General features: G+C 51.3%; 1 protein-coding gene and 1 pseudogene across 4 annotated transcripts in view; both read right to left on the bottom strand.

Annotated features, from left to right (window-relative positions):
• The window catches only part of RAB11FIP4 (RAB11 family interacting protein 4), a 113,504-nt gene that overhangs the window by 4,404 nt on the left and 85,580 nt on the right, over positions 1 to 23,520 (bottom strand). For all 4 annotated transcript variants that reach the window (XM_004467626.5, XM_004467628.4, XM_004467627.4 and 1 more), the window contains 10 exons: positions 8,921 to 9,144; positions 6,407 to 6,589; positions 5,197 to 5,331; positions 4,839 to 4,874; positions 4,055 to 4,154; positions 3,685 to 3,788; positions 2,692 to 2,832; positions 919 to 1,000; positions 274 to 411; positions 27 to 185 (listed from right to left, as the gene is read on the bottom strand). In XM_004467626.5, coding sequence (XP_004467683.1) covers positions 27 to 185; positions 274 to 411; positions 919 to 1,000; positions 2,692 to 2,832; positions 3,685 to 3,788; positions 4,055 to 4,154; positions 4,839 to 4,874; positions 5,197 to 5,331; positions 6,407 to 6,589; positions 8,921 to 9,144 — 1,302 coding nt within the window. The remainder of the gene's footprint in view (positions 1 to 26; positions 186 to 273; positions 412 to 918; positions 1,001 to 2,691; positions 2,833 to 3,684; positions 3,789 to 4,054; positions 4,155 to 4,838; positions 4,875 to 5,196; positions 5,332 to 6,406; positions 6,590 to 8,920; positions 9,145 to 23,520) is intronic.
• On the bottom strand, positions 10,068 to 11,217 carry LOC139437209 (spermine synthase pseudogene; annotated as a pseudogene).

Here is a 23,520-nt window from a genome sequence, read left to right as displayed (position 1 = left end):
CTGCTGGACAGAGGCTCCAGGCCCACCTGCTTGAGCCGTTTGATCTCATGCTCGAGCTCCACTTCGCGGGCCCTGGCGTTGAACTCGCCCAGGCTGGATGATGCGCTGCGGCCCCTGCCAGGCCGCTCACAGTCCAGCTTGTACATCTGCAGGTGCTCCAGCTCCTTCCGCAGGTCCTCAATGAGCTGCAGGGAGAGAGGCTGGTTTACGGGGCAGGCAAGCTGTGTGTGTATGTGTGTGTGGAAGGGCTGCTGCCCTCAGCCAGGGACCCACCTCCTGCGTCGCCTCCCGCTCCTTCTGGAACTCCAGGCGGTTCTGCCGCAGCTTGTCCATCATGCGCTTGTACAGGTCCGTCTCATCCTTGAGCCGCAGGCTGGTGTCCTCCAACCGGTCAGACATGCGCTGCCGCTCCTGGGAACAAGGGGACACTGTTCAGGGGAGCAGAAGTCCTAGGGGCCCAAGGCCAATTCCCAGAAGGTGACTTATGAATCTGCCACCTCGAGGAGGCAAATGGACAATCAGCCAGCTCCCCGGACAGAGCCTTCCAGGTCATGGCTTAAAGAAATGGCCAGATCCTCTTTGACTTTAGAACCCAGCTAGAAAATCTCAGGCCTCTGAAGTCCTTCAATGATATGAGATGGAGCTTGAAGAAACAGAGGGCCGCAGCCCACACAGAAGATAATCTCTTTTAAGACTATAGTTTTCCCCCATTATGTAAGGAAATAAACTCATTGTAGAAAACTTGGAACATCGGAAATATGGAAAGACAAACGATTCACATTTTGTTGTATTTCGTTGCTGGGTCCACTTTTTTAGAATTTAAGGAACTAGAAGCTAAAGGCTCTGAGGCCCAACACTGCCTTTCTAAGGATCAGGCTCATGATCCAAGCATGAGAGACCCTCGGACCTGCCACTCACCTCATCCAGTCTCTCTGTCTGCGCCTTCAGCCGAGTCACTGTTGTTTTAAGCTCTGTACTTTCTTCCTCTAATTGTTGCACCCTGGGGAAAGGAGGACAAAAACCTCAGAAATCTCAAATGGAGATCATCTCATAATGGATTAACAATCTGCACTAATTCTCTGCTTCCCAGAGGAAAGATAACACAAACCAACAATGAGAAGGAATTGTTCCAGCTGCCCTGAGCTTCCTGACATTCAAGGCAAAACAGTAAAGATGCTAAATTGTCATTTTTTTTCTGCTATGAATAAGAACATTAGAAATTTTGGATACATCCTTCTAAGGGGCTAGAAACAATGCAGAGGGTAATGTTTTTCTGCAAGATGGATAAATTGTCTTCTTGTGGCTGTCTGTGATGAGGGCCCTTCCTGCTAGAATAAGCACTCTGAGGGCAAACACCCTGTCGCATTCCTTCTCCCACCCCAGCCTCTTGCAGAGGATCCTCCCTCCGCGTGCTCTCTGCAGTTGCCCCTCATCCACACACATCAGTATCAGGAGAAAACCCCATGGGTTAGCATCACAAAGGGCTGCCCTAAAGTGATTTTGCAGGAAACAAGACAGAGCCTGGATGCCCAGGTTGGCCTTAAATGACCTGAACAGAGCTGCGGGTGAGCCTGGGCTCCCAAGTGGCACCAGAAGAGCAAAGGGGCATTTCAGGCCGATTCCTGCAGAGCCTTCCCCTCTTCCCTGCAGAGATGAGTGTCTGGCCTCCACTGCCCTCTGGGCTCCCCAGGAGAGGCCCCAGGCCAGGGCCAGAAAGGGATTCCGACCCACTACCCATACTCTGCTGAGGCCACCATACAGGGGCCCCAGCTGGGGAGAAGGAAGGAAGGAACAGCACACTGCATGGCTCTGGGAACACCACTTATGGGCTTTGAGTGGATGGTGCCCTCTGGGGTTGTGGTAGGGGCACAGGCTGGCAGCTGCAAGGGGCAGGGTTCTGTGCTTTGTCCTCTGGCCCTGGCTCACACTGTCTTCTTCCACCACTGGTCTACCCAGTCCCCCTTGGGCCCACCTGACCTCAGCAGCAGGGAGGTACCTGCCTGAGAGTCACCCGTCACCCAGAAGCCTGCTGTACCCCAGGGCTGGGCCTGGCAGATGCCAGGAAGCCTCAGCTCCAAGGCAGGACCTCAGGGGCTGGGCGGGGGGGTGGGGGTTTGTGTGCCAGGGCAGCCTCATTACAATTCACCTGTGTGCTGTGCTCTGACATGCGAGAGCTCATCTACCCTCACGGCAGCTAGGGAGACGGAGGTCCAGGGAAGTGACATCATATGTTCAAGGTCATACAGCTAATGGTTGACCAACCAACCCAGGCCGTGGTATCAGACTCATGATTCCCAGGCCAATGCTCCTTGTCCTGCCTGCCTCAAGGTTCCAACAATGAGCTCGAAGCTATGCCTGAGGCACAGGAACCCAAGGAAACCTGGGGCTACCGGTTTCCATTTACCGTGGCCCCTGGGGCCCGAGGCTCCATCTGCCTGGGTGTTGAGGGTCAGGAAAGAACCTGACAGCAGGGGGAGCTCAAAGCCTGGACACTGGCCCAGCCCTGGAATGAGCACAGGACTGTACTTCCCTTCAGGCCTCAGTGTCTCCACCTACAAAATGGGGATAGTGTCAGCCCCATAGGGCTGGGCCGGAAGGAAGAGGGTGGATCAGAGGGTAGAAGGCTCTAAAGAAAGGCCCTGGTTCCCCAGCCCCCTTGGCCTCAGCTGGCGGGGGGATGGGGGGGCCCACCTCGTATTGAGCAGCTCAATCTCGGTGTTCTTCTCCCTTTCCAGCTTGCCGTAGGCCTCACGGTGTCGCCGCGCCTCCTCCTCCAGGGCCTGCTCAGCCGTGGTCTCCTGGTCCTTCACCATCTCCTCCAGCTCATGCACCCTGTGTAGGGACGGCAGGCTGGGGAAAGCGCTGGTGGCCTGTGTCTTTCTCAGCCCTACCCAGGCTGCATGGGGAGCCCCAGATTCTGAGACCCTGAGCCACAAACAGCCCTATTGTGGGAGGTGGCAGCGTGGGTGCCAGGCCTGTGGGCCAGCAGCTTTGCTGACACGTGAATTAGGCACACTGAGCCATCGCACGCATGGGGAGGCAGCCCTGGCAGTGCCAGTCCAGAGGGGAGAGGGGCTCCATTTGAGAAGGTAGGACTCGGTGGGAAGGGGCCTTACTCTGACCTGTCACACTTCATCTTTGTCGATCCATCCCCTGCTGGCCAGTACTATTGATTCATAATTTAGCTTACTGGGCATCTTGATTCCAAAAATGGGCATGTCCGAGGGTACCAGCCTGGCAAAGGGCCAGTGCCCACCATGGATGAATACACCAGCAGCCTCCCTGGTTCATCAGTGCACTGCATTAGCAACACTCGAGCCCTCAGCACTGCACCGCAGTGAGAGAAAGGAGACTGGATCCCAACCCCTGCCTTAGACTAGCCCTAGGGCTGCAGACTTGGTTGGGGGGATCCACAGGCCAAGGTTCAAAGTCAAGCTCAAACCTGTCTCCCTGTCCCTCAAAGACCTGTCCTCTTGAACACACTGCATGGGCAGGGCCCTGTGATAAGGGGCTGATGGACCACAGACCCTCAGAGCTGTAAAGGACATGGAGGGTACCCCCTCCAGCCTCTCCTGGGACCCTGGCTAAGGGCCAGTCCTCCTGTTCCCGAGAGTCACAGCCAAAAATCGAACAAGGCCCCCAAAGCTAACGCCCCAGCCCTGCGCTGGAAGAGGTGGCCCTGACCTGTGTACCAGCTGCGTGTTCTCCTGCTTCAGCTTACTCTTCAGGTCCCCATTGGTCAAGCTGTCATTCTCCAGCTCTGTCACCTTCTTTTCCAGGAAGCTCACCTGCAGAGGGGAGTATGGGGTGGGGTGGAGAAGACCTTTGAGTCCACAGGATCAAGAAACTAGAAACTGAGATTGATGGCCAGTTCCTCCAAATGAGCATGTGTGGAGAGATCCATCATGTTGGCGAGGGTAAGGATGGCGATGAGATAGTGTGTGCCCATGTGATCGGGGCCAGGGACAAGGGTTTCCCAAGGGCTGGAGTCTAGCCACTAGGTCCCGGGAGCACGCACACATTAAGACCCTTCTCCACCCGCGCCGGGCCCCACCTTCTCCGTGATGTCATTGTCACAGGAGTCAATGCTATCCCGGAACAGGTCCTCAGTGCTGCCGTTACTGCTGCTGAAGTTGCTGTTGTGCATGAGCTGCCTGCGGGGATGCAGGGAGGGGTCACTGGCTGCAGACCCTCTAGAGGCTGGGGTCCAGAACCAGGCAAAGGCTACGGGCAGGGCGTGCAGCCCGTGAGCACCTGGGGAGGCTGCCAGGAATCCCCTCTAAGGAGGCCACCCTCACCCAGCCAGGGGAGGAGAGAGGTGCCTGACCTCTGAACCCAATAGGAGTCATCCAGCTCAGGGGATGGCAAGTGGGTCACTATACTTCTTCCTGCACCGCCGGCAGACATAGCCAACCAATCACAGCTCTTTCCTGATGCCTCAGAACCCTCTTCAAATTCTAGCCTGCTGCTCCCAAGTGAGCAGAGCTGGTGTATGAGAGGCCCCTGTCCTACCAAGCTGGAAAGGTACCCAGTGGAGACAGGCTGGCAGGAGTCCTAGCAGAGGGTCTGGGCATCCTCAGTGCAGCCATCCAAAGCCCACCAGCGAGACTCAATCCCTCCCACCAAGCCAGCTTCTGCTAAAGAATCTCTGGGGATTCTGGGGGTGCCAGCAGGAAACTCGGTCTAGCTGCTAGCTCCAGAGCAGAGGGCAGGGACCGACAGCTATACCAGGAATGGGCTGGGTCTCTTAGGCCTCCCTGGTGAGCCTACCGGAGGGAAACCCAGGAGCTCAGCTAAGGGGGACGCACTCATCCCTCCCTCCCAAGGGGGAACCTTACCTTCCGAAGGCTGTGCTAGAGATCTTTCGGTTGGGGCTAGACAGACAGAGAGGAAAAAGTCATTGAACAGAGACGGATCCTACTCCACTCCCTTACTCTGCCCTGGCTGCAAGACCCCAAAGTGCAGGAAGGGGCTTTTTCCCTCTGGCTGAAGGAAATTTGCTGCTCAGCTTGGTCCTGAGAAGAAACACTCTGCTTTTCCTATTACAGGAAAATTCAAGCCAGAGTCTTTACTTCAAAGAGCAACCCCTCTGTGAGATGGCGCTCATCTGCCAGGGCAGACGGGGGCTGCCTTGCCTGCTGCCCCTCACCCGGGGCCCCATCTGACCCCTGCGCCTCTGCCGGCCCCGGGCCGCACCTGTTGGCCTTGAGGCTCCTCAGCCGGGCTTCCAGGTCATTCAGCAGGTTGATTTTCTTGCAGCACTGAGAGCAGTAAACATCCAGCAACTCACTATTATACATATGCCGCATTTTCCGAGGTGTCTGCCCTGCACTGATTCACGAAAGGGAAAGAAATCACCTTCAACTGCTGCCAATCTAGTGCCTTACCCCACCCTGTTGAGCTTACTTTATACCCTTCCTTGATGCCCCAATGTAGCAGTCTGATATAATTGATGAATTCCAAAAAGAAATATTAGATTATTAGATTAGATTACAAACATAACCCAATATTAGGGCATGGAGTCCCCACCCCGTCCCCACCCCTTGGTGGGTGGAGAGTCAGATAAAAGGTATGGCCAAGGACAGAGTTGGAGCTTTTAATGCCAGGGCTTTTAATGTTGGAGTTTGATGCTGAAGACTTAAACTGGAGCCCTGGGAAGTCAGCACACAGAGGAAAGAGAAGCCAGCCCCAGGAAAGAAGAAACCTTGAAGCCAGAGTAAAGCAAGCCCCAGGAATGTAGGAACCCAGGGAGCCTGAACCCTCACAGATGTCGGCAGCCATCTTGCTCCAAACAGACTTTGGTGAGGGAAGCAACTTATGCCTTATGACCTGGTATCTGTAAGTTCCTATCCCAAATAAATACCCTTTATAAAAACCAACCAAATTCTGGTATTTTGCATCAGTACCCCTTTGGCTGACTAAGACACCCAATGTCTCTGAACCTTGGGGGTGGGGGTGAGGGATAAGAATACGGCAATAGCTCATCCCTTCTCCAGGACCCTCAAAGAGAATAAGCCAGTGAGTTGTATCCACTTAACAGATAAGGTGAATGAGAGCTCAAGCCAGAGTAAGTCAATGATGAATCACTGGGTAGGAAGGCAGCACAGGAGGTAACCTGGACGAGCCCTTCATCACTGAGGTTCTAGGAATCAAGACAACAGGGATGGAATCCCTGCCCCCAGCCTGCCCCCGTCCAGGCCAGTTAATTCCATTTCTTCCCCAAGATGGAAGGAGGGAGGGGGAACTCCAGGGCCCCAATCAAGGTGTGAAGGGAGCACCCCAAAACCCCAGGAGCAGAACCCACAGCAGCTCAGGACTCTGCCCGCCTGGTACTCCTCCCAGGATGGGCTGGGTTGGTTCTGCTGCCTTTCCTAGACCCAAACACCATCCCAGAACAAAGAGCCACCTGGAAGACACCGAAGACCCCAGGTCTGAGTAGACGTTGGTCCTGGCCTCATCGTCAGGGCAGGGGCTGCTGGGTGCGCAGTCCACATCATCCCCTTCGCCATAGTCTTCAAACTGCTCCTCGTTGCTGATGAGCGAGGCGGTGGAGTGTGTGGAGAGGTCCAGTGTCGTCATGGACAGGGACCTGGGGGCCAGAAACGCTCAGATGAGGTGGGTGGAGCTGGCCGCTCTGCCTTCCGGATCGGGAGCCTGATTACATTTGTAACTCCTGACCAGTTTCGGGGGACCCTACACTAAGGGGAAAATCTTACTACAGAAACTCTGCACAAGAGACATTCAAAGCAAGGCGACTCGAGCAAGCAAGATATTGGCTATAACCTAAAGGTCTAGCTGCAAGCTAAATTAAATTATAGTCATAACGTTATTTTAGCAAATTAAATTACAATTATTATAGAATAGCAAATCATTGTTGAAAGGTTTGCAAAAATTATTGGCAATAATAGAATAACACTACTATAGTTAAAAAGTTGAACACCAAATTTTAGATACAAGAAGACTGAGTTTGTAAAAGATCTACATGGGAAAAGAAAAAGAAATAAAAATGTGAAAATGGTAATAGGACTTGTGTTTGAGTAGTAAGGCTGTGAGTAAAGTAAGTTATTTCTTCCATTCTTCTCATGTTTCCTACACTTGTCAACTTTTCTTTAATTGGCTTGTATCCTTTAAAATGAGATGCCTGTAAAAGTAACAAAGAGCTTCTCCCAGTTCATAGAGATTTCTGGCCCCTAGAAGCCTAAGCCCAAAGAGCACAGTTAGAGACCCCATGTGACAGTTTCAGGGGCTTGGCTGGGCCCTAACTACAACTTAAGAACAGAGAAAGTACAACTCAGCATCTGCCAAAATAAATTTTACATTTAGTCACTGTGTAGTAATTTGTGTATTATTGCTCACAAATTGGATTTTCCTCAACCTCACTTCCATGCTCAAAAACTGGAACCCCGAAAGAGTAGGCAATAGCTTAAAGCAGGAGAGTTCACAAACTGTACCCCTCAGTAACCCCAATTTCTACCCAAGGATCAAAGTGTTAATGATGGAATGCTCAAGATCAAGTATCCCCTGGACCCAACCAGACTGTATCTGCCTCAGCCTCCTAAGCACTTCCAGTTGAATGTATCACACTCCTCAGTTCTTTCTCCGAAAGTTTTACTAAAATATCTGGCACCTACTATTGGCTCACCTCCTGGCAACTGGTCCCTGAAAACAAGGGGAAAGACCAAATGGCAAATCACTAGCCAAAAGGTCAATAGGTCTGTTGTCCCTGACCATTTGTCCTTGGGTTGGTCGTCGGTCTGGGTGAACTGCTCATAGGAAGCACCATGAACCTCTATCAACAAACACCAAGGGGCCCCACTGAGAACCTCATGACTCCCAGAGCCACTGAGCCTGAGAATGCCTGCCCTGGAAAAACGGTATTAGGTGGAATCACAGAAAACTGCCCTTTTTTTCCTTACGTCAAAAATGATTGAAAATAGGCAATTTCCTATGGCTCAACTGGTACTGAAGGCCCTCTTCTCCCTCTCCAGGTCTCTATGGGTCACCTGTAACCCTGACCTCCCAACGCGTGGTCACCACTCCCAATCTCCGAGACTTCCTCAGCCTGGAGAGTGGCTGCCTCCATCGCCCACCGTCACCTCTGGCGATTGAGTGGGGGCTGCGATAGAAGGAACTCCCTTCTCTGCACAATCAAAACAAGACCACAGTGCCCCACTGTGAAGTCACTAGGTCTACACGTTGTTTTTAAATAACGTTTCTGATTATGAGAATAAAAGGTCAAGGTAGAAATTATGGGATATAGAGCAGAGTAGATGTGAGACAATTAAAATGATCAATAATCCAAAAACAACCACTTAATTTTCTGGAATAATTACTTCTAGGCATTTCCCAATATATAGGGATTTGTTTTTAACAAAAGACCATACTCTCATGGACATCTTTATAACTTGACTTTTATTAACTAACTGAGATACTTATCCCATATCCTTAAATAATCAACTAAAACTTGGCTTTGAGAGGCTGCCTAAAGTTCCAAACTATCCCTGTTGTTAAGGATTTAGGTCCTTAGAATTTTTTGCTATTTAAAACACCATGATGCCCATGATGCAAATCTTAAGTGTGTCTCATGCTAACTTCCTGGAGATACACTCTGTCAGGTGTCTTTCTGGGCCCAGAGACCACATACTGGGCTTTAGACAGTTCTTTTTTTTTTTCCTTTGGTTGTTTTTTGAGGTACCAGGGCTGGGGATTGAACCCGGGACCTCATACATGGGAAGCTAGTGCTCAACCACTGAGCCACATCAGCTCCCCTGAGTTGGTTTTCTCATGTGTTTGCTTGTTGTTCTTTTTTGTGTGTGTGTCTTTAGGAGGCACCAGGAACCGAACCTGGGACCTCCCATGTGGGAGGCAGGTGCTTGACTGCTTGAGTCGCATCGGCTCCCTTCAGACAGTTTTAACTCACTTGTCCTCTGGCAGAAACAGGGCTTCAAGCCCCTCGTCTTTCTCCTCAGCGGGACTCCCAGCCGGCCCCTCCGGGCTCTGGGCGTTCTCTACGGGGCTGTGCGTATCTGACTCCTGGGGACCCTCGGGCAGCGCCATGGCCTCCTCCTCCTCCTCAGTAAAGAAGCCAGGCTCCCTGGCGATGAGCTCGTCATCAGCAAAGGTGGGGTCTGGGACCTCGCTGCCCTGGGGAAAACAGAGAGGCACAGAACGAAGAGGTCAGCTCCCTGGGGCCCGGTGTTCGCCAGCAGACTGCGAGGAAGTCAGCAGGAGCAAGGACAGCGGGAACTGGGTCCCGGAGGCCCGCATTCCGCCGCAGTCAGTCCCGGAAGCTTCTCAGGCCGGCCGGCTCCCGAGAGGCCAAGGAGGGGTCAGAACCGCCAGCAGCGGCCGCCCGTGCAGAAGCGCCACAGGCACCCAGCCACCTCGTTCAAGGCACCTGGTCTGGACGCCAGCGCCCCCTTCACGCAGTCTGCACAAGAAGCCAAATGACTCCAAGAAGGCTGCCTGATGATCTGAGGTATAGGACACAGCCACCGCCAACAGCCTCGAGAATAACGCCCCCGACCTAGGGGTGTTTAATGCAGCGTGGCCCAGGGAAGTCCGCGCGATGTGGGCAATACCCTCCATGACTTGGGGCAAGGCACAGAGCCTCCCTGAACCTCAGTTTTCTCCTCTGTACATTGGAAATGGTACCAGAATCTTTTTTTCTCTCTCTTTTGTAATTTTAATGGAAGCAATGCTATTTTTTTTTAATTCTCTTATAAACACCAAACTTTAACATCTAGGTCAATTGTCTTTTATATGCAAAACACTATCAGCAACTTCCCTCAGGAAGAAAACAATGATGTTCATGCCTCCTAACAACCAAAATGAAGGTTTACCTAAACCAAAACCAAAAAGCCCACCCAGAAATAAAAAGTAACAAAAAATCACATTCTAGGGATTCGGTGCATTCCACAGCATTCACTGGACTGCCTAATCATCCTTTAGCTGATTTTCCAAAAATAACATTCTAGTCATCAAAATATACACTTTCAAATTTGCTTTTTTAAATTAAAGATAATAGTAATAATAAACTTTAAAGGACTTCACAATCAATTGCCTGACTCGTTTCAGTGTCACTGATAGCATATAAAGGTCAGGATGGCTATCTGCAGAACACATAATGAGGTGGTATTAATCTTCAAGGCTTAGTTGTCTTCTGAACAGTGTAAAATACCCACAGCTCCAAGTAGGAAGGGACACAGATGACCTCCTTCGAGAATTCCACGGGACAAGACAGGAGCCTGGGCTCTTCTTTACAGAGCAACAGGGCTTCCAGCAAATTGGCAGTCTGAAATGTAAAACATTTCCCACCCTGTTTCAATACTTTCACTCAAAGGTCAAGAATCAGTCTGAGAAACTCCCATGTGGAAGCTTCTTCTGGAGACATGGAAATTTAACAGCTGTCAAACCATTAATCACATAATCAAACTTTCCTCGCCAGTACTAGAACCCAGCCTTCTAGTAGACCCTGATAGCACTCTCCTTGAAGGAGGTCTGGCACGTCACAAGCTTTTCACCTATATTTCTGACACCCGTGAATCACTATTTGGCCAATCTCTACCACAGCAAGCATTCTCTGGCTTCGGTTTACTACTTCACACAGCACGCGCCCACCTCCACCTCCCAGAATCAGGACTTCTTTTGCCAGTGTGATCTTCTTTCCCACTGCCCACGAGGACCTGGGTATATGCTGAATCACTCTCTGCCATATTAACATCCCCACTGAGGAGGAGAACATTTCCAAATGGCTTTGCGTGTAGAATTTTAACGCTCTGATAAGGCGAGTCTTCATCATACACTTCATCTATATCATACTCAACCAGGTGCCCATCAGCAGGGGGCCAGTATCTGTCAATGGCTCCTGCTCGAACTGTGGGTGGTAACCGCTTCGCCCTCCCAGGACCACTCTGGCTCAATCCTTTCATTCTTTCTTCTACTTTACTCAAAAGACTGTCAATTTCTTCTTTGCCTTGTGTACTGCTGTCATAACTCTTAAGGTCCAGCAACACCAATCCATGCGGGGAAATTCTCCAGTCAGCAAAGCTGCCATTTTTGTTTGTGTACGTTGCTAAACAGCCATGGGTCCTGCCAGGTATACACCGACTCCATCATTCCCTGCTTCTGAAAAATGGACTGGAGGCCTTTTAGAATGGTCTTGCCGTCAGCTCTGGCGCTGAGTGAAGTCGAGGGTGCTCGGCCATGAGCCGCCATAGTATGGCGAGGCCCTGTGCCATGCCTGGGGGAAGTGGCTGCAGGAGACTGGGGGCCTGAGCAGCATCAGGCTGCGGCCAGCAGGGAGTGTGCGGGGATGGGCGAAGCAAGGGCTGGCAATAGAATCTTACAGGATCATTGTGTTAATAAAGGCATTTCACACAATAACTGATCCACGCTACGACCTCAACGAATAAATGCTGGCCACAGGATGGTGACGCCAGCTGGGGAGGGAACAGTCTGCCTTGGGCCCTGCTACAGCCCTCCCGGAGGGCATCACTACCAGATCAGGACCGCATGCCAGAACTGCCCAGGCCAGGTCTCCAGTGCCCAGCACGCTGCCTGGCACAAAGGGATTTGTCTGTGCCCTTTGCTACAATAATTTCATGGGAGAACTCTGGCTTTCTTCAGTCTACCCTAGTCTCAGGGGCAGCTCTTTGCAAGCCTATTTCTTGGGCCGATCTGCCTCTGAGAAGGTGGGTCCCTCCCAGGTGGCACTGCTTCTACTGCTCCATTCCAAGATGCCAACCTGCACCCAAGGTTCTCTGGTGTGCTCCTCAGCTGGGGCTGGGGCTGGCCTCACCCCCAAGACTGTAAGACGAGTAAAAGGGACAAAGGCTGTGAAAATCTCCCGAGTCACAGCCCAGAAAAGAACCCGGGACACCCAAGCAAGCCAGTTATCAGACGGAGTGGGCGACAGACTTGGATGTGCCCACCCAGATGTGCACAGCCATGTGCTGGCGTCAATGACCAGGCAGCCCTCCTGGGTGTCCACCCCCACCAGGGACCCCTGGGCTAAGAGCAGAAGACTAATAATGAATGTGGCTTAGCACCTGATGGACCAATGAAATCGGCATCAGACTGCCAGTCCTCCGGGCCCTGAATGTGTACACAGCCCTTCCCAACAGAATGACACTGATCCAATCCCACAGGGCTCTCAACCAGTCGGATCTTGTTCCTACCCAGGCTCTTTGTCTGCAAGCCTGAAGGTACATCATACAAAGCAATGGAAACTAACCAACACCTGTTGAGTAACTACTAGGTTCTAGAAGCTAAGCTGGGAGTAAACATATTATCTCATTTATGCCTCAGGGCAATGCTTCAGGAAGGCTGTTATCTCCATCTTACTAACAGGGAAACTGAGGCTCAGAGAGCTTGAGTATCTTGCCAGTGTGAGGACACCCTGCCCACCCCACCCATCACAAGCATGATTCCATTTTATCATTGAGGCCACAACCCATGGATTTTCAGGGCTCACAGTGATGATGAGCAGAGCTAATTACATAGGGACAGATAACTTAGTATGGAGTTCAGATGCTCCACCTAACACAGCAACTTCCACATTTGCCCACTCTCACCCTGGCAGGAAACTCTGGGTTAACGTACATGTCACCAAGGGGAGACAAGGCAGGAAAGAGGGAGCCCTCCAGGAATGGGGTTTGCAGTGAATGAGACCCACGCTCTGTCCCATACCTTCTGCCCTTAAGGGAAGGGGACAGTCAGCCCTGACCAGGAAAGCCTGCTCTGTGGTTGGCTGCTTTGCAAGTGGGCGTTTCTTTCTGTCTTCATCACAGCCCCTAGGGCGGGTCTCCCTTCCCCTTTTTGTAGGTGAAAAGACTTGCCCTGTGGAGTCAGTGGCAAGGCCAGGACTGGAACCTGGACTGTGTCACCAAAGCCCACACTTTCCCCAAGGCACAGTGTCCTCTGGGGCCAGAGGCAGCAGCTGTCAACCCTGCTGGCACAGCGCCAAGGTGAGACCAGTCTCCATGCTGCCTGGGGGTTCGCTTGGCCTCTGGCCAACTAACGCCTACTAGGTGGACACCAATATCTGGAAGTGAGTTCCTGCCTGGTGCCTGCCCCACCCCAACTCACTGAATGTGGGTGGGAGCTTGTGGCCGCCCCAGGGACAAACAGGTAGGTACTCTTGGTAGCCGACCCCAGGACCCCAGGCCCTGAGCCGGGGTGGGCAGAGCAGGGTGGGCAGAGCAGGGCGGAGACATCCCCAAGGGCCTCTCCTCCCAATACCACGCCCCTCCTAGGAGCAGGCCTGGGGGCAGTTTTCAGCCTTGAACTGAGCAAAGCCCACCTCTGCCTGGTCACATGCTTAACAAAGCTTCCCCATCTGTCCTGTCTCACACAGGACCCTCTCACCCACACAGGACAGAGTTTAAGGTACCACAGTCTCCTTCCCTAGGACCTCCCCGCCCCCAGGGGCCCTGGCTCTCCCCAACCCCACTACATTCTCTTAAAATTAGCTGCCCCCCATATTAACACCTTTTAATTCAACTCAGGATTGTTTGCCCAAGGTGTGTGGATTCCTAGCAGTTTTCCCCTGAATTCAAGTGGTATAAAGATGACAACAGGTAAAGTTCTGTGCATCTTGGTTTGTCCAGGGCAGCACCAGCCTGTGCCTGCCCTACTGACCCATCTCCTTCGACCTGGACATAAGCGACCCTGGCCCCCTTGCTCTTCCCCGAGGGCCTGTCCCTGACCCCACACCCCCTTCCTTCTGGGTGCAGCCACCAGGTCCATCTCCCGTGGGCTCTGGAGGGGTGCTGCTGCGGACAGGACAGGCTGCCCCATCCCGAACACCTCCAGGAGGCAGGAGGGCGGGCGGCCCCCAGACGTGCTGGAAGGCCGGCCCCTCTCCTCCACTTGCTGGCTGGCAGAACTCACTGCAAACCCTTCAGAGACGTTTCTCTCTTTTTTGTTTTTCAGACAAAGGTGCAGAGCAATAGGAGAACATTTTGATAATAAAAATACTGACCTCACAGGGTTTCTAAGAGGCCTGGGGAGATGGTCGCTCCCCACACCCCAAGTCCCTAGGCTGCAGCCACCCTCCAGCACACAGAGCCCCCTGCTGGGGAAGCTTCCAGAAAAGTCTGCTCCGCTCACAGGGAGAGCTCTCCGGGGAATGTGGAGCAGCAAAAGATGAATCTGCCTTGGGGTTGGTTAGGCAAATGCTGCTGCTCTTGCTGCAGCAGCAAGATCCCCGTTTCCAGGGACTCAGGAAACAGCCCTGGGCCGGGAGATCCTCCCCAGGAGCAGGCAGGGAGGCAGCTCCTTGACCCTCGCCCCAGGCCACCCGTGTCTGCCGCCACCCATGTCTGCCTCCACCCGCTGCTCCTTCGCCAGGCATGGAACCAGTTCTGGCCGGACCTGGGGCCTGCCTCCTGAAAAAGCTTGCATTTCCCGACAGTCGGGGTGTCGGGCAGCTTCTGAGAAGGCTGCTGCTCAGAGCTTGGTGAAAAGATGTCCACGAGGGCCGGCGCTGCTGTGACTCCCGACATCCGGGGCTCACCCAGGCGTGCGGCTGGTCTCTGGGGTCATGGGGGGAGGGACAGTGTCCTTGGTGGGTGGTGCCGGCATCATCCGTGGGGCGATCCGATCCCAGTCCCAGGGCTTGACTCCCGGGACCCAGAGCCAGCCCTGAGCGCAGAGCTCCCCGCCCCCAGGACAACACGGTAGGCCACATCCTTCCGTCCCTCCCCCCACTACGTCCCCTTCCCTGCCCCTGCTGAGAGTCCCACGAGTGAAGGGGTAAAGCCGACGCGGTCCCCACGAGACCTCTAGAGTGGGGCTGGGTGAGGGTTCAGCCCCGGAGCCTGGCCTGAAGTCCCAACTCCTCATCAAGGAACAGGGGCGGTCAGCCGCCTCGGAGGGCTGACCTGCGGTCCGCACGTGGTAACTGACATCGGTTGGGGGAGCGCTGCACCCTGGCCTGCGCCACGAGGAGCTGCGAGGAGCTGCGTGCTTGCAGCGGCTGAGCCGTCCCCACAACCAGTGAAGTCCCTGGCTGGTGAGCCAGCAAGGTCCTCGCCAGACAGGAGGCCAGGAGGGATGCGCTCCTCAAAGAGGCTGGCCCTGGGGCACGCTCCACGGCCAGGGGTTTCTGGAGACTTGAGGCCCAAGGCTGGGGAAGGCTGGCCTCTAGGGCAGGGCCAGCTCAGTGCTGGGAGTGGGCGCCTGGAGGTGTGCAGCCAGCCCACGCTCCCTGCCAGCAGGCCTCAAAGCCACTCCTTCCTATGCGGGAAACCGGCAATGGTCACACTCAACTGCAGCTGAGGAGGCCAGGTATCCTACACAAGGCAGAGCCATCAGAGCACGGAGCACAGAGCACCCACCACCACCCCACTGTGCACGCTCTGCAGAGGGGCTGCGGGGGCCCAAATGCCAGGCAGCCCTGGGGCCTCTTGCCCTCATGCCGGTTTGCTGTAGAGAATGTAGTGCAATGCCTTACACCTTGCACATGCTAGAAACATGGCAAAGATCAGAAAGGGGGGCAGAACAGTGTTAGGGGCAGGCTCTGGAGGTGGACTGCCTTGGCTCAAGTCCGGGCTCCACGACTTGCCAGCTCTGTGACCTTAGGTGGTCTACTGCACCTCTCAGTGCTTCTGTTTCCACATCTGTACACTGGAGCTGATGGTTAAGATGAAATGAATTGGCTCATGTTCTTTCTAAGTACTCTACAGTCTTGCACGTGCAGAAAGTGGTCAATATTTCCGAGCTGTTACCATCGTCGTGTGGAGAGCAGACAGACCGGGGTGCCTCCCGCCCAGCCCCGGGACCCTTTCCCTCTGGCACACACTGGGTTGGAGGAAGGCGGGGCCTGCCCTTCAAATGCTGGGTGCTGCTTTACTCCCCACCAGGATCCTCTCCTGCCCACTCTCTTGGAAGGTCTCTTTGCACTTTAATTACACCCTTTAATAAGTGTTAAGATGAGACGCAGCCTGGGGAAGGGAGTCCAGAAGACGCCGAGGCTCTAGCTCATCCGTCCCCAGCCCTGGCAACAGCTCCGCTCCCCAGGCAGCAACTCAGAGCCGAAGAGCAGCTCTGTGGGGACAAGGCGGGGTAAAAATAGCCTGGCGGGCACATCCCAGCTTCCCTCGCAGTGGTACAGCGGGCACACGTGCACCCCCACTGAGGGTGGTGGCGGGAGTGGACACAGACCAAGCCTAGCGTGGGGGAGAAGCCCAGCCTGCTGGGCCAGCCTTGGGGGGCAGGCCAGTGAAGAAATCCCTCACCACACCTTGGCCACCAACAGTCCAGGGAGGAAGGAGGTCTCAGGGTCAGGGTCTTGCTGGGTCTTCTCCAAGGGGGCAGAAGATTGAGTTTAAGGAGACAACTCATGGGTGCCAATGCCCCCAAGTCTGCGGGGGGGGGGGGGGGGGGGAGTGTTTCCACCCCTCCACTGTGATTAAGCTGCAAAGCTGCCAGCAGCAGAGATGAGTAAGTGATCCAGGCCGTGACCTACTCTTGTGTGTGGCTGCCAACCCCGACCCTGATGTCAGGCCCTGCTCTGCAGGCGGGTGGGGTGGCAGTGCTCATCAGTGGCTGATAAAGAGATTCTGGCTCAGCCAAAGGGTGCTCAAGAGCCAGTCAAGGGGCGAGAGGTGCGGCCTCAGGAAGGGACTGCAGGGGGATTTAAGCATCCACACAGGGACTCTGGTGTCTCAGCCCTGCCTCTCAACAAGAATAATCTCGCTCAGACCCAAGGCCTTGGCTCGTCGTCCCCTTACAAGGCCAAGGGCAAAGATGGGAGCGCTGGGTCACCAAGCCACCGGGGTCCATCCCACATCTCAGCCGGCCCTGGGGACTGACCTCAGCGAGTGTCACACTCTGGTGGGAGAAGACAGGAAGACTGCCACATTCCCCCACCACACAGGGGCCAGATCAGAGGCCCCAGAGCATTGGAAGGGGGAGGGCACATGGCAGTCAAGGAAGCTTTCAGGCTTTCTCCTCCCAGCCAGGGGCCCCAAGACCCACCGCTGAACTTCACCACAGGGCGGAAATCACTGGGGGCTCGATGCCACCCCTCGCCTGGGCTCACTGCTCCTGCCCCAGGAGCCTTGGGATCAGAGCTCAGGGTGGATTCCCCAACTACTACAGATCCCAGGGGGGAGGGAGGTGGCAGCAATAGTGGCAACTGGTGTTTGCTCCGTGTTCTTTAGTCTCAGGTGGGAAATAAGAGGGCTTTCATCCTCACAGCACGCCCTGGAGGGAGGCACCAAATGACCCCTATTTTACAGGTGGGGTGACTGAAGCTCTCAGGAACTTGACTGGGTCCTGGATCTGGCACCCACTGGCTATGGAACTTTGGACTGGTACAGAACCAAAAAGAACGCTTGTGGTTTTCAAGAGCTCCCATGTCAGCAGAAAGCGAAAGTGATCAGGTAACAAGTTCTGCTACTGAACACAACACACAAGTGGTTCTGAAGTCGAAGGTCACATTTTTTTCCAGGATTTTAACCACATCTCTTGAGCCACTCCCCTCCTATCCCCCCCAACACACACACAGCTGATAAAGTAGTATCAAAAGCAGAATAAGGGGAAGAGGGGAGCATGACATAGCTCCCCTAGAAGCTTAGAAATGAGGGATGTTAGATAGTCCCTGGGAGCTAAACTGAAAGCAACACCTGATGGAGGAAAGCGGATGTGGCTCAACTGATAAGAGTGTCCGCCTACCATACAGGAGGTCCAGGGTTCAAACCCAGGGCCTCCTGGCCTGTGGGGTGAGCTGGCCCATGCACAATGCCGCCACGCACAAGTGCCATGTCACGCAGGGATGCCCCCTGCACAGGAGTGCCCCACGCACAAGGAGCATTATGAAAAGTGCAGCCTGCCCAGGAGTGGTGCCACAAACACGGAGGGCTGATGTGGCAAGATGACGCAACAAAGAGAGACACAGATTCCCCATGCCGCCAAGAATGCAAAAACACAGAACACACAGTGCATGGACACAAGAGAGCAGACAACAGGGGCTGGGGCGGGGGGAGGGGAAAGAAAGAAACAAAATAAATCTTTAAAACAACAACAAAAACACCTAATGGAGCAGAGATGGGCAAGTTTCCTGAAGGGTGGAAGAGGAGCAGGATTGAAAGTATTAAAGGATATAAAGACAGAACATACCCTTAGTGTGGGGTTAGGAGTAAAAGGTTCTCTGGGAAGCATCCAGGCACTGGCCAGAGGTATTATTTCTTACTGGCCAGCAGTCCAATCCACCCCAAAGGCTACACCAGCATCTCAGACCATTTTATGTCCAATCAAATCCCTCCATAACCAGCTTCCCTGTTTCTGAGTTCGCCCACATGCTTCTGGTTAAGGCAAGCTTCCTAGGAGACTGCCGACAACAGCGAGGGAGAGAAGGGTTACTCAAGCTCCCAGCCCAAAAGTGATTCTCACCATAAATGAACTGGCTGGCGTTTTGGCTTTCCACGTCCACCTAGGGAAGCTCTGTGGTTGTGAGTGGTACCCCAGTCCCAGGGGTATGGGAAATGCCAATGAGATCTGGTTTTCAAGCCTATTGGTTTAGGGGCCAGCCCCTGGATCACGCAAGTCCCAATGGGGGGACTCCCTGGCAGACACCCTGACCCCACTACCCCCACTTTCATTCCACTAACATATTGGAACACGTCAAAAACCAGTGGTTAGAAAGTTTAAAATATAACACTAAAAACCTAACAGAGAAAAAGAATAGAGTAGAGAAAAAGATGGTTGAGTAATCCAAAGGAATAGAAAGGAGGAAAATGGTCAAAGATCAGATAGGACAAATAGAAAATAAATAGCAAGATGGTAGACAAACTCAATCATATTAGTGATACATTATATGAAAATGACCTAACAATCTTATTAAAAGACAAGCATTGTTAGACTAGATGAAAAACAAGACCCAACTACACACCATTTACAGGAGATGTAGTTTAAATGTGAGGACACAGGTCAAAAGTAACAGGATGAAAAACACTGATAAAACACTGATAAAAAAGAAAGCTGGTCAGGCTGTAGTAGTATCAGGCAAAATAGACTTTAAGGCAAGAGACAGGGACATTAAACGTCCACGGCGAGCGGGTGTAGCACAGTGGTTGAGCGCCTGTTTCCCATGTATGAGGTCCTGGGTTCAATCCCTGGTACCAACTAAGGAAAAAATAATAATGGAATTATCTTCTGCTGAAACCTGTTTTAAAAAATGATAAAAGGGCAACTTTATAACATGATTTAATACTCTTAAGTGTTTATGTATCTAATAACATTTCAAAATACCTAAAACAACACAGCAAAACTAAAAGATGGAGATTTTAATTCACCTCTCTCAGTAACTGAAGCAGGCAATCGAGTTCATTAGAGGAAATATAAAAGATGTGAACAACACAATTAACCAACTTTCTCTAACTGCACATATAGAACACTATAACTGACATAGAATAAAACCATTAGGTTAAGAGACTGAAAAAGAAAAGGAAACAAAACAAAACCCCACCATTAGGATGACGATTGATGGGGAACTGGGTACTGCACAGTATCAAGGAATCACCCTACAGATTACTGGAAAACCCAAAAAGGAAACATATACCATGGGGAAAACAGGCTGTTGCCATTTCAATGCAGTGATCAAACTTACATCACTAACTAGAAACAACCAGACTTTGGTATCCTGATGTGATATAATAAATAGGAAGTACACTGAAATCACCTATGATGTAGGTTCTTTTTTAGTTAATTTTTTTATTTTTAAAGAAGCTTTAGATTACATAAATGCTACGTCAAAAACATAGGGAGCCTTCCCGGTGCTCCAGATGACAATATAAGTGGACACAGAAGAACACACAGTGAACGGACAGAGAGAGCAGGCAATGGGGGGGGGGGAATAAATAAATGAATTTAAAAAAAATATATATATATATATATAGGGAGTTGGTGTGGCTCAGTGGCTGAGCACTGGCTTCCCACATACAAGGTCCTGGGTTCAATCCCTGGCCCCCAGTATTTAAAAAAAAAATATGTGTGTGTATATATATATATATATATGTGGGATTCACATATACCCCCCCTCCCCCTCCTACCATGTAGCCTTAGGAAAACATTTAGTCTTAAGCTCTAACTTCTAGTTAACAGGAGAACAGGAGATAGAGGAACAAGTGGCACATCACCACAGGGAGGTATTCAGACAAAAAGAACATGGGATCTTCTACAAGACAGCTGGCCTGCTCTTTTCAAAAAGAGTGTCATAAGAGAGAGGGGGTATTTTTCTATCCTGATGGGTCTCAAACTTTAACATGCATCTGAATCACCTAAGACAGAGGCTCTTAACCTTTTTTGTGCCACAGACCCCTTTGCCAGTCAGGTGAAAACCAGACCCCTTACTAAGTCTATACTATACTGTGTATTACTGAATAAACATATCACACCTGCACCAAAACGTCCCCACCAAGAATGTGGTTTTTTTAATTTAAATTCAAGAACACGGACCCCTTAAGCACCCCTGACCTAGGAAAACTGTTAAGACTCACATTGATGGAATTCCTGATTCAATCAATCAGGGGCCAGGTCTAGGAATCTGCATTTCTAATAAGTTCCCAGGTGATACTGCTGCTGCCCTTTGAAAGCCACTGTTCTAGATTAATCAAAAGACATAAAAACAATGTCATTCTTGATTAGATCCCAGTTCAAACAACCAACCAACCACCAAAACCCAACTGTTAAAAGACAGGGGACAGGGAAGAGGACTTGGCCCAATGGATAGGGCGTCCGTCTACCACATGGGAGGCCCGCGGTTCAAACCCTGGACCTCCTTGACCCGTGTGGAGCTGGCCCATGTGCAGTGCTGATGCGCGCAAGGAGTACCCTGCCACACAGGGTGTCCCCCGCGTAGGGAAGCCCCATGCACAAGGAGTGCCCCCATAAGAAGAGCCGCCCAGCGCGAAAGAAAGTGCAGCCTGCCCAGGAGTAGCGCCGCACACACAGAGAGCTGACACAAGATGAAGCGACAAAAAAAAAACCACAGATTCCCGGTGCTGCTGATAAGGATAGAAGTGGTCACAGAAGAACACACAGAGAAATAGACACAGAGGGCAGACAACTGGGGGGTGGGGAGAGAAATAAATAAATAAATCTTAAAAAAAAAAAAAAGACAGGACAGGGGAGCAGCTGTAGCTCAGGAGTTGAGTGCCTGCTTCACATGTACCAGTTCCTGGTTTCAATCCCCAGGACCTCCTATAAATAAATAAATACCTCCTACCCAACTGTAAAAGACATTTAAAGGCTAAATAGGGAATCTGGAATATGAACTAGATATTGGATATTAGGAAATTATGCTAAATTTGTTAGGTGGTTGATTATGAATTGTCTATCTTTTGAAGTGATTCAGAAGGCAAAAAGGCTACATGGAAATAAAATACAGAAAAATGCTAACTGTTGAATCTAGGTAGTGGGTATATATTAGGTAATTAGTTTTCTGATTTTTTTTCATTATGTTTAAATTTTTCATAATAAACTTCAAAAAGAAACAGAACACTGGTGAGCAAAGGGGCCTGCACATTCTTGATTTGACTGTCTTGCCTTCCATGCTGTCTGGTTGCCAGGCGCTGGGTGGGGTCCAGGGGAAACACTGCGGGGTACTCCCTGTGGCTGGTTGGGCGAGTGGAGCCAGGGCTCAGGGAGGGCCTGTTTGGTGGGCTTTGGGGGCTGGAAACCAGAAGCTGGTAGCTGAGCCCCACCCATTCCCAGGGCCATAACAGCCATAAACAGTTTTCTCATAGGTTTTATTTATTTTCTGGTCAGTTTAAAGTAAACTTAACATAAGACATAAAAGATAGCTTGCCCCCAACTTCTGAACTGGTTGAGGAAATGTTTAAAATTCTTGTCAAGTTTAGCTTGGTTTAAAAGGAATATGAAAAAGTTAAGTTATCCTTCAAGAATACTATCCTAGAGGTAGAGTCAACAGAAATACGGAGCCTAGGGGGATCAACACAGCCTTTGAGGAGGAAATAAATTCAGGAGAACAATGAATAATGAATGATCTGGATTCCAAATGACTAGATCAAGAGGCAATGATGGGGGAGCAGATGTGGCTCAAGCAATTGAGCGCCTGCTTCCCACATGGGAGGTCCTGGGTTTGGTCCCCCATGCCTCCTAAAAACAAAACAAAACAGCCAACCAGCAAACCAATGGAAAAACCAACTCAGGGGAGCTGATGTGGCTCAGTGGTTGATCACCAGCTTTCTACATACAAGGTCCAGGGTTAAATCCCAGCCCTGGTACCTCAAAAAATTAAAAAAGAGGCAATGATGGCTGAAGTTATGGGAATGATCATCCAGTCTTAAAAGACAAATCAAGAGTTATCACATCATTAGCAGCTTTTCCAGATAGAGCACAGGGCCATAGCTGCCCCCAGGAGACCCCTCACCAACGGCTGGCCTTTTTCTGGAAGCAGAGCTGCCTCCTCTCCACCCAGGTTTCTCAGGACACCGGGCTCTGTTACCTTCCTTTCTCCATGGTTCATGAGAGAAAATATTTCCTTCTTACCTGGAAAGTCCATGTGGAACATACTACCTTTCCCCCTGCCCAAGTCTGGATTTTTCCCATCATGATAAAAATAAGTTCCCAAAGAGAGCTGCTGGACTTCCAGAGCCGCATCGCATCATCAAAAGACTTAGGACTTCAGTGTGTGTGTTTTGTTTTTCTTCAAAAGAAATGTTAAATTCCCTGTCATGATCAGTTTAAGATACCATTGTTACTTAAGAGACTATATTGTGTTCAAATTGATGCCTGGTGGATCTATTATTATCAAGATGATTTTTTTTTAAAGATGATTTATTTCTCTCCCTCCCCCCCTATTGTCTATGCTCTGTGTCTGCTTGTTTTTACTTTAGGTGGAACCAGGAACCAATCCTGGAACCTTCTCCAGTGGGAGAGAGGTGCTCAATCTCTTGCACCATATCAGCTCCCTGGTCTGCTGCATCTCTTATTTTCTGTCCTCTGTGCCTCTTTCATTTGTGTCATCTTGCTGTATCAGCTCTCCTCTTGGGCCAGCATTCCTGTGCAGGCCAGCTCACCTTCACCAAGAGGCCCCAGGAATCGAACCCTGGACCTCCCATATGGTAGACGGGAGTCCAATCGCTTGAACCTCATCCACTTCCCAAGATGACGTTTTGCAAATATTATTTATACATCATTCCAGGTAAACTATTTCCAATTTCTTATATTTTCTAAGTAGTGTAAATATTGGATTTTTAATTTTAAAGAAGTATGTGTACAATTGAGCCAGACATTTAGAATTGTAAAGGCAATTTTTGTTTGCCTGAAACTGTATTTGCTGTATTTATAAGGTAAATGTAAAAGTTATTTTATCTAAACAGTGATTGTTTACCAAAAAAAAGAAAAAAGAAAAAAGCCAGCAGTTGGCCCTGGACCCGCAAGGCCCTCATAGATAGAGCCTCTAATCCTCTGTGGGCAGGCGGGCCTCTGTGGCCAGCAGCGCTCAGTAATTGAGCAAGATATTGCCAGCTTCTCCATGCCAGGCAGTAT

Source organism: Dasypus novemcinctus, chromosome 21 (genome assembly GCF_030445035.2).
Source record: "Dasypus novemcinctus isolate mDasNov1 chromosome 21, mDasNov1.1.hap2, whole genome shotgun sequence".
Lineage (NCBI taxonomy): Eukaryota > Metazoa > Chordata > Mammalia > Cingulata > Dasypodidae > Dasypus > Dasypus novemcinctus.
The sequence above is the reverse complement of the archived record's forward strand: the minus strand, read 5'-3'. Positions and strand labels throughout refer to the sequence as shown.